This window comes from Bufo bufo, chromosome 4 (genome assembly GCF_905171765.1).
Source record: "Bufo bufo chromosome 4, aBufBuf1.1, whole genome shotgun sequence".
In the NCBI taxonomy this organism is placed as follows: Eukaryota; Metazoa; Chordata; class Amphibia; order Anura; family Bufonidae; genus Bufo; species Bufo bufo.
This window is the reverse complement of record NC_053392.1, coordinates 34708868-34719985: the sequence shown is the minus strand read 5'-3', so window position 1 is coordinate 34719985 and position 11118 is coordinate 34708868. Positions and strand designations below refer to the sequence as shown.

At 40.2% G+C, this 11118-nt stretch overlaps 1 protein-coding gene across 1 annotated transcript in view; it reads right to left on the bottom strand.

Annotated features, from left to right (window-relative positions):
* Positions 1-230: 230 nt before the first annotated feature.
* Positions 231-11118, bottom strand: part of FAM166C (family with sequence similarity 166 member C) — a 33139-nt gene continuing 22251 nt past the window's right edge. Inside the window, exons 2-4 of the mRNA XM_040430947.1 lie at positions 1733-2006; positions 1099-1211; positions 231-271 (exon numbers count right to left, since the gene is read on the bottom strand). Of these exons, the coding sequence (XP_040286881.1) occupies positions 265-271; positions 1099-1211; positions 1733-2006 (394 nt within the window). The 3' untranslated portion in view covers positions 231-264. The remainder of the gene's footprint in view (positions 272-1098; positions 1212-1732; positions 2007-11118) is intronic.

Below are 11118 nucleotides of genomic sequence, written 5' to 3'. Positions count from 1 at the left end.
GGGGGAGTCCTGAAGTGGATCATACCATCTATATAGAGGGGGCTGGAGGTTCTTCTATGTTACGTAATACTGTCCTTGGGTCCACGTGAGATCAACCAGGGACATGGCCACTATTTTCTACCAATAAAAAGATAAGACAACGTATTACTTAAAGGCCCAACTGCAGCCTTTAATTCAGTTCCAGAGAATTTACTATTATACACAAGACACAATACATTCGGTATTTCGAGGTCGGGTCAAAGATTTTATTGGCGTCCATGATGGTTAAAGCCTGAAAAGAAAAGTGAAGAACTTGTTAATAATCAGAAAACATCCAATATTTAGAACCGTCATGCTGGATCATTGGACTGTGCAAACTAATGGAAGGCATACGTCTATCCAGTGGCGGAGAGGTCACCAAGAACCAGCTCCCACCGCGACGGACTACCAGGGCATTTCCTGCTACTAAGGCCTTAGACTACTTTTGCCATATCGGCAGGAATTCTGTATCGTTGGGTGACAAACTAAAGGAATTCCACTGGAATTGAAATTTACATGTATGGCTCTCAAGTCATGAGAAAAGTATCCTGACCCCTGTGAGGATTTTAAAAAGTATTTGCCCCCCACACCACTCCTAGCAGAGTTACTCAGCTTTAGACACCATGCGACTCCTCAGATTTTCCTCGTCTAATTCAAAACCCAAGGAGAAAGCAACTGTGAGAGTCTGAACCCACTGATTAGAGAGGTTCACTTACTTTTAGAGAGCTACTACTGAAGGTGCTACTCATTTTCACCACAGAGGGGTTGGGCACTGACCTGCCCACTGAGAAGGAAGGGACAGAGCAGCAGTCTGAGCCCCTGATGGGGCAGGAGGCGGATTTCGGACTACCTCAGGCTCTAACAGATAGATAGTGTAAAGCATGAGGGAGGGACTTGGCAGAATCTAATGAGACAGAAGGTTGATTTTAGGCCACCTTAGACTCCCAACAGAGAATGCAGATAGACTGGAGTCACTGGTCTTAGTTGTGCCTAAATGATCCTCACAGCTGGGACTTTGCTGCGAATTGAATAATAATCAGCCAGTCCCTCTGGTTTGGTCAGTTCCAGTATTATACTCACTCTTGCTGGGGTAGGGGGTAGGTCTCCTCATTCTTGACGGGCAGGATGAAGTGTGGTACCTGGTGCACGGTGCCGGTTTTGTCCCGGTAGTGATCCCGGTGCTGCTGTGCGCTCTGAAACAGTAATCAGTAATGTGAGACTTTTTTTTCACAACATCAGTAATATAGATTTGGCATTCACTTGTTCCATAGCCCTGATTTTGGGGTGGTGTTTTAGGTAACTTAAAGGAATTTTCCATTTTTGTAAACTATGGACAGTGAATAGGATCTATCATCAACCTAAGAAAAATGAATGTACCTTATACAGAATGGAGCACCCTGAATAGATTGAACAGATAGTTAATCTTGCATTATTCAAATTACTTGCAATACTATTTCTGACCACATGGTGCGCTGTTACGAAAGGATATAGCCAGGAGCCCCACAGAGCACCTTCATTCAGGTATATCTAGTACAATAATGCTCTCGGCATCCTATGATGGCATCTTGACAGGTCACCACACAGGTTTTCCTCGTCTAATCCTAAATCCATGGGGAAATCCAGTTATATCTCAATAACCCCCACCTTATCCTGCATCATAAACAGATATCAAGATGAACGTTTCAAGACTGAAGAAATTGTGAATGCATCTCACCTTCATGAACTGGTTCAGATCTTGTGTGCGGTTGTAATCCACGTTGTATCGAGACCAGGTGGGACTGTCAAGAAATCGGTCCCAACCTCGAGAGCGGTTACCGAGGACCAGAGCGGGGTCACTGGAGACACTTGTAGGAAACTGTCCCCCCTTACAGTAGGGGCTCTGACTGGAGCTGAGGGCCGCCAAGCGGAAATCCTGAAAGCAGCGCGCTGTGGTATTCCCGTAGGTGTCACCATAAGTGAAGGCTTCAGTAGGGACGTGGCCACGATACCTGTACAACAGATCACACAGACCGAAGAGGAAGAATTAAAAATTGAGGACCCCAAATGTTTCAGGAATGAGTTACATCATTGGAAATGTCTCATCTGGTAAAACTACAGTGCAGTCAGAAAGTCCTCAAACTCTTTCACTTTTATGTTGCTCCTTGTGTTAAAATTTAGCAAAAAAATTTGGTTTTGCCCATCATTCTGCACTCAACAACCCATAATGGGAAAGTGTAAAAAGAATTTTAGAAATTTTTGCTAATTTAGTAAAAAGATTTTTTTTTTTTAATTACTCCTGTACATAAATATTCTGCCCCTTTACATTAACTCTGGGGCCTTCCATTCCTCTGGATCATCTTTGAGATGTTCTATACCTTGATTGGCTTCACCTGTGGTAAATTCTGTGGATTAGACATGATTTGGAGAGACACAGCCCAGTCTACAGAAGGTCTCACAGCTGACTATGCATATCGGAGCAAAAGTCAAGCCATGAGGAGGAAATAACTGCCTGTAGAGTTCAGAGACATGATTGTGTCTGGCCGCGGTATCTAAGGGGATAAATGGCCCCGATTGGGGTTCCTGGAAGACTTGGTTGTTGGAGCAGGAGCCCAGCTCACATGTAAGAGCTGAGCCCCCACTCTCCGCTGCATGGAAGACCCTTAGACTAAGCCACCGTAAGGCTCCTGAATAACTGCCGTAAAAAGGCATATGGTTGGTGACTAAGATATACTTTGGGGGGGGGGGGGGGGGGGAGGATGCAAAAGTATAGTACGCTACGCATTTCCAAAAAAGAAAGATATACTGCATTTTTGGGACTATAAGACGCACTTTCTTTCCCTTAAAAGTGGGGGGGAAATGGTAGTGCATCTTATAGTCCGAATGCTAATGATCGCTTCCCTTATGGTAGCGGTCATCAGCATGCAGGAGGTGCAGGGAGCGTTGAGGGATCTGGAGAGTGGCAGCGCCGTCCGGAGCAAGCGAGGTAAGTTTATTTATTTTTTAAATGTCTGAGGGCTGATAGGGGTCTGATCGGAGGCTGATGGGTGTCTAAAGGAGGCTAGGGGTTCTGGTGGGGCTTTGATCTGAGGCTGGGGGGGATCAGATCTGAGGTCTGATGTAGCTTTGGGGTCTGAGACTGTGATCTGAGGTCGGATGGAGTTTGGAGGGGGGGGTCTGATTTATTATAAAAAAAATTTAGGTCTGATCTGAGCTCTGATGAATGAGGGTCTGAGGTCTAATGAAGAATGGGGGTCTGATGAGGATTGGGGGTCTGAACTAAAATATTTTTTTTCTTATTTCCTCCTCTAATGCCCAAGTGCGTCTTTTATTCCGGAAAATACGGTAATACGTTTTTGTTTTTACGTTGGGACACTATGGTGATGTACTGTATGGCATCCATCTAAGGCATCGGTTTAACGTATACATGAAACGTAAGACAAAAGCGTGATGTGACCCCGGCCTTAAATTCATCAGCTGTTCTGTAACAGGTTTGTACCAGGAAAAACGTTTTTGACTGATCTGTGGTTTCATGATGCTCCTCGGGCAGTTAGACCGGCATTGATCTAATGAGTCTGAGAGACGGAGATAATACGTTTAATTACAGAAACATCAGCAAAGTCCACGATTCATTACTGAACGTAATCCGTGTCTGAACTGAAAGAGAATCTCCTCTGTATACAAAATAACAATTCAGAAAATTACAGGCATTATCCAAAGATCAATGTGTAATTACTGTCACATCCAATATGGACTGCATTATATATCCTGTGTGATAGTGTGAAGGGAAACCTCCTTCTGTCCTTGTACATAGGAGCAGTATTATAGTAGTTATATTCTTGGACATAGGAGCAGTATTATAGTAGTTATATTCTTGTACATAGGAGGCAGTATTATAGTAGTTATATTCTTGTACATAGGAGGCAGTATTATAGTAGTTATATTCTTGTACATAGAAGCAGTATTATAGCAGTTATATTCTTGTACATAGGAGCAGTATTATAGTAGTTATATTCTTGTACATAGAAGCAGTATTATAGCAGTTATATTCTTGTACATAGTAGCAGTATTATAGTAGTTATATTCTTGTACATAGGAGGCAGTATTATAGTAGTTATATTCTTGGACATAGGAGCAGTATTATAGTAGTTATATTCTTGTACATAGGAGGCAGTATTATAGTAGTTATATTCTTGTACATAGAAGCAGTATTATAGCAGTTATATTCTTGCACATAGGAGCAGTATTATAGTAGTTATATTCTTGTACATAGAAGCAGTATTATAGCAGTTATATTCTTGTACATAGGAGCAGTATTATAGTAGTTATATTCTTGTACATAGAAGCAGTATTATAGCAGTTATATTCTTGTACATAGTAGCAGTATTATAGTAGTTATATTCTTGTACATAGGAGGCAGTATTATAGTAGTTATATTCTTGGACATAGGAGCAGTATTATAGTAGTTATATTCTTGTACATAGGAGGCAGTATTATAGTAGTTATATTCTTGTACATAGGAGGCAGTATTATAGTAGTTATATTCTTGTACATAGAAGCAGTATTATAGCAGTTATATTCTTGTACATAGGAGCAGTATTATAGTAGTTATATTCTTGTACATAGAAGCAGTATTATAGCAGTTATATTCTTGCACATAGGAGCAGTATTATAGTAGTTATATTCTTGTACATAGAAGCAGTATTATAGCAGTTATATTCTTGTACATAGGAGCAGTATTATAGTAGTTATATTCTTTGTGGGGGATTAGCTCTTTTCCGGGGGGTTGCAATCACACACTTCTTCACAGACACCAGGATTTAGGGGCCAAACTGTGCTTTATTGTGGCACATGGCATAAAGAAAAACACACAAAGCCAAAATAAAATACCTTGCCCGTCTGGGCCCTATCTAAACACACAGGTTTCCCTGACTCACCTAAAGCGTAACACAGTTCACACCCGTGATGAGATGCGGCTTTCCCAGCCCAACCTCCAGCAGCCTCCAGGCTGCTCCCACACCAGTGTCTCTTGTGGGATAGTGGTCTCTCAGCCCTCCCGGCTCAGACCACACAGAGCCACTCCAGCCTTCTGTGTGCAAGTCCCCCAATGTCCAGGCTATTGCCTAGCCTCGTGGCCCCTCAGCCTTGCCTAGCTGAGACCACACTGACAGAGCCTCACCAGGCCTCTGTCTGCACACTCTCCAGAGTGAGACACACCCAAGATCCAGTAGCAGGATTAAATAGGATCCCTGGACATGAGCATGCCCTAAGTCCCGGACTGGAACCTGGGGAAACACCACCTCAATGTTCACATTGCCACATCTTGTACATAGAAGCAGTATTATAGCAGTTATATTCTTGTACATAGTAGCAGTATTATAGTAGTTATATTCTTGTACATAGGAGGCAGTATTATAGTAGTTATATTCTTGTACATAGGAGGCAGTATTATAGTAGTTATATTCTTGTACATAGGAGCAGTATTATAGTAGTTATATTCTTGTACATAGGAGCAGTATTATAGTAGTGATATTCTTGTACATAGGAGCAGTATTATAGTAGTTATATTCTTGTACATAGGAGCAGTATTATAGTAGTTATATTCTTGTACATAGGAGGTAGTATTATAGTAGTTATATTCTTGTACATAGGAGCAGTATTATAGTAGTTATATTCTTGTACATAGGAGCAGTATTATAGTAGTTATATTCTTGTACATAGGAGAAGTATTATAGTAGTTATATTCTTGTACATAGGAGGCAGTATTATAGTAGTTATATTCCTGTACATAGGAGCAGTATTATAGTAGTTATATTCTTGTACATAGGAGCAGTATTATAGTAGTTATATTCTTGTACATAGGAGCAGTATTATAGTAGTTATATTCTTGTACATAGGAGGCAGTATTATAGTAGTTATATTCTTGTACATAGGAGCAGCATTATAGTAGTTATATTCCTGTACATAGGAGCAGTATTATAGTAGTTATATTCTTGTACATAGGAGCAGTATTATAGTAGTTATATTCTTGTACATAGGAGCAGTATTATAGTAATTATATTCTTGTACATAGGAGCAGTATTATAGCAGTTATATTCTTGTACATAGGATGTAGTATTATAGTAGTTATATTCTTGTACATAGGAGCAGTATTATAGTAGTTATATTCTTGTACATAGGAGCAGTATTATAGTAGTTATATTCTTGTACATAGGAGCAGTATTATAGTAGTTATATTCTTGTACATAGGAGGCAGTATTATAGTAGTTATATTCCTGTACATAGGAGCAGTATTATAGTAGTTATATTCTTGTACATAGGAGCAGTATTATAGTAGTTATATTCTTGTACATAGGAGGCAGTATTATAGTAGTTATATTCTTGTACATAGGAGGCAGTATTATAGTAGTTATATTCTTGTACATAGGAGCAGTATTATAGTAGTTATATTCTTGTACATAGGAGCAGTATTATAGAAGTTATATTCTTGTACATAGGAGCAGTATTATAGTAGTTATATTCTTGTACATAGGAGCAGTATTATAGTAGTTATATTCTTGTACTTAGTTATATTCTTGTACATAGGAGCAGCATTATAGTAGTTATATTCTTGTACATAGGAGCAGTATTATAGTAGTTATATTCTTGTACATAGGAGCAGTATTATAGTAGTTATATTCTTATACATAGGAGCAGTATTATAGTAGTTATATTCTTGTACATAGGAGCAGTATTATAGTAGTTATATTCTTATACATAGCAGGCAGTATTATAGTAGTTATATTCTTGTACATAGGAGCAGTATTATAGTAGTTATATTCTTGTACATAGGAGCAGTATTATAGTAGTTATATTCTTGTACATAGGAGCAGTATTATAGTAGTTATATTCTTATACATAGGAGCAGTATTATAGTAGTTATATTCTTGTACATAGGAGCAGTATTATAGTAGTTATATCCTTGTACATAGGAGGCAGTATTATAGTAGTTATATTCTTGTACATAGGAGCAGTATTATAGTAGTTATATTCTTGTACATAGGAGCAGTATTATAGTAGTTATATTCTTGTACATAGGAGCAGTATTATAGTAGTTATATCCTTGTACATAGGAGGCAGTATTATAGTAGTTATATTCTTGTACATAGGAGCAGTATTATAGTAGTTATATTCTTGTACATAGGAGCAGTATTATAGTAGTTATATTCTTGTACATTGGAGCAGTATTATAGTAGTTATATTCTTGTACATAGGAGCAGTATTATAGTAGTTATATTATTGTACATAGGAGCAGTATTATAGTAGTTATATTCTTGTACATAGGAGCAGTATTATAGTAGTTATATTCTTGTACATAGAAGCAGTATTATAGCAGTTATATTCTTGTACATAGGAGGCAGTATTATAGTAGTTATATTCTTGTACATAGGAGGCAGTATTATAGTAGTTATATTCTTGTACATAGGAGGCAGTATTATAGTAGTTATATTCTTGTACATAGGAGGCAGTATTATAGTAGTTATATTCTTGTACATAGGAGCAGTATTATAGTAGTTATATTCTTGTACATAGGAGCAGTATTATAGTAGTTATATTCTTGTACATAGGAGCAGTATTATAGTAGTTATATTCTTGTACATAGGAGCAGTATTATAGTAGTTATATTCTTGTACATAGGAGCAGTATTATAGTAGTTATATTCTTGTACATAGGAGCAGTATTATAGTAGTTATATTATTGTACATAGGAGCAGTATTATAGTAGTTATATTCTTGTACATAGGAGGCAGTATTATAGTAGTTATATTATTGTACATAGGAGCAGTATTATAGTAGTTATATTCTTGTACATAGGAGCAGTATTATAGCAGTTATATTCTTGTACATAGGAGCAGTATTATAGTAGTTATATTCTTGTATATAGGAGGCAATTTTTATTGTGAAAACAAACAAAAAAAAATACAATTAAAATACATCTTTACAAAAACAAAAAATAACAGGCATTGTACACACAATGACTACTCAACTAAAATGACTATAGAATCATATTAAACTTAGAAAGTCCACATTTGCTGGGGAGGAAAAAGAAGAGAAAAAAACACACAAAATAACATCATATTTTCTGTTTTAAACCAAAGACACATTTCTCCATAATTTCCTATTATTCGGGTTACTCCGTATCTCTAATGACTTAACCCACTGGAGCTCAGACATTATTTGGCTTACGGCTGTGGTGTGGTGGAATGGCTCATTGTGTATAGACACGCGGGTTCTCATGTGCCAATGGTAGTATTTTATGACAGAAATGATCAGGTACATTGTCCCCCTGTCTACATTCCTATTTCTGGATGGAACAGCATAGATTATTTCAGGATAAGTCAGGGACTGCAGTAATGGGATGTTTAGCTTTTGTGACACCTCTTCCCATATTCTCCTCCCACCCCTGCAGTCAGATATTAAGTGCTCCATCGTCTCCTCCTGCTGACAACCGAGAGGACAGTTCCTATCTGAAACACTTAAAAATTTCAGGTTACCCCTAACAAATAGCTTTCCATGTAATGACAACCAAGCTATGTCAAATAATTTGGCGGGGAGTCGTTTCCCATTGAGGAGCTTCAGACTTTCTTGTAAAGTGCTAGTCACACAATCCCTCAAGACAAGTGGAGAACAAAAGAAAGCCCTACAGACCCTCACGTATAGATCTTTCCTTGGCTTACCCTCAATGTAGGACTTCTCTATCTTCCACCTTCTCACACACTTCAGCCCATAGTCCAGGTACTGGGGGAGGTAGTCACTCGTCCATCGACCCCTCTTGAGACTGCCGCCTCGCACCCAAGACTCTGCAAAAGGCATTATCCAGTCCCTGATACTATTCACCCACAGGAAGCTGTTCTCTGAGTCCAGGCAACCAAAATTAACTTTTAGAAACATGGAGTCAAAGAACACCCTTGGATTCAACATATCCAACCCACCCTCTCTTCTCTGTAGGTAGGTGATCCCTCTTTTTATCAGGTTCAACCTGTTCCCCCACAACAGTTGGAAGAACAGGCTAAAGAGCCTAGCGGAGAAAGATTCCGGCAAAGGAAAAACGACAGAGACATACAAGAAGACAGGGACCAGGTAAGTCTTCAACATTTTAACCCTTTCTCTATAGGTCAGCCTCCAGTTCTTCCATCGCTGAACCTTTGCATTTCCGGCTTCCAACTTCTCTTCCCAATTTAGTTTGGCGTTATCATTCCTCCCAAATTTGACCCCTAGGATTTTAATATAGGTGGAGGCTCTCACAAATTGTGGCAGATCAAAGTCTGGATCACTGTCTGATATCCAGAGAGCTTGACTCTTCTCAAGGTTGACCAGAGACCCTGAGGCCTCCGAGTAACTTCTGATGGCCGTAGACAACATCTCCACCTCACGAGGCTCAGATATCACCACAGTCACATCATCCGCATAGGCAACAACACTCAGGGGCAGGCAATGGGGGACTGGCACCCCCTGAAAACCACACTCCTGCAGTGACCTCAAGAATGGGTCTAAGGCAAATACATACAGCAGCGGACTCAGTGGGCAACCCTGTCTCACCCCTGCCTCAACCCTGAAGGTATCACCCTGCCAACCATTGACCAGAGGAAAGCTCTCAGCCTCGCAATACAGAGTCTTCAGCCAATTGATGAATTGCCCCGGAATACCGTACTTTGACAAAGTGGCCCATAGATACTCATGATCTACTCTGTCAAAGGCTTTAGCCTGGTCAAGACTCACAACATATCTCCCACACCTCAGGGATTTACATCTCTCAAACATCTCCCTTATCGAGAGGACTGCTCCAGAGATGTTCCGCCCTTTTACTGTGCCAAACTGACAGCCTGACAACAGTGCTGAGGACAGACAAACTAATCTAGAAAACAGAATTTTTGCCAGAATCTTTCTGTCGACATTCAAGAGGGCAATCGGCCTCCAGTTCTTGATGTCACTCGGCTCTTTACCTTTGGACAGCAGAATCAGCGAGGACACTCTCATGGATGGAGGCATCAGGTGACTTTCTAGACAATTTGTATATACATCCACGAGGATTGGGGCCAAGAGGTCTCTGAATGTCCTATAGAATTCTGCTGTTATCCCATCTGGACCTGGTGCCTTCTTCAGATGTAACTTATCAATTGCCTCTTTAACCTCCGCCACCGTCAAATCTGCTGTCAAAGGAGAAAAGTCCAAATCATTAGTATCAGGGAGCGGAGTTGCCTCCAAGAATTGGGTCATCTTGTCTCTATCCAAAACCTTCCTCTGAAACAAGTCAGCATAGTAAGATCTCACCACCCCCAGGATACCCTCCCGAGATTCTTGCAAAACACCCTGGGGGTCAGTGAGACCGGTGACAGATTTATTTGCCACTCGCTCCCGGCAATTCTCAAAGGGATCAGGAGACCCTAAAGTCCCATAATCCCGTTCAAGAACCAGGGAGGTATACCTGCTGTACTGATACTGCCTTATCTCAGATTTCAGCCGGTCTATCCTTTGTTGGTCATCCCCTCCCGCCGAATATAGTGACTCCAATTCTTTCCGCAGCTTGAGATACTGGCCATACTTACTCTTCCCCTTTATAACTGACAGTCTCTTTAAGAGGGATCTGATCTCATCCTTGACATCCTCCCACCAGTCGGCCATATTGTCATAAAAGTCCACTCTCTCTAGCTGACTCTGTATAAGAGAGTGAACATGACTCTGAACCGAAGGGTCTTCTAATATACTGGAATTAAGTCTCCATAACCCTCTACCTGTCCCAGAACACTTTGTGACACCCAAACAGAAATATAAGGCCAGATGGTCTGAATAAGGGACGATCTTCTCATCTTTCTCACCAATGGTCTCTGTAGGACTCACCAGAGCTAAATCTATCCGACTTCTTCTTTCACCACAAAAATAAGTAAATTTTGGTTTCCGACCACCCTGCACAAACACATCTGACAACCCGGCCTGTTGAATAATTCCGTTTAAGACCTTGGAGTCTCTGGTAAGAGGCCTATTAGAGGTCCTGTCACAAGATGTCCTGGTGGCATTAAAATCTCCAGCCATGATGACAGGGATAGATGTGAAGAGATATGGCTTCACTTCATTATAAAGGTTAACC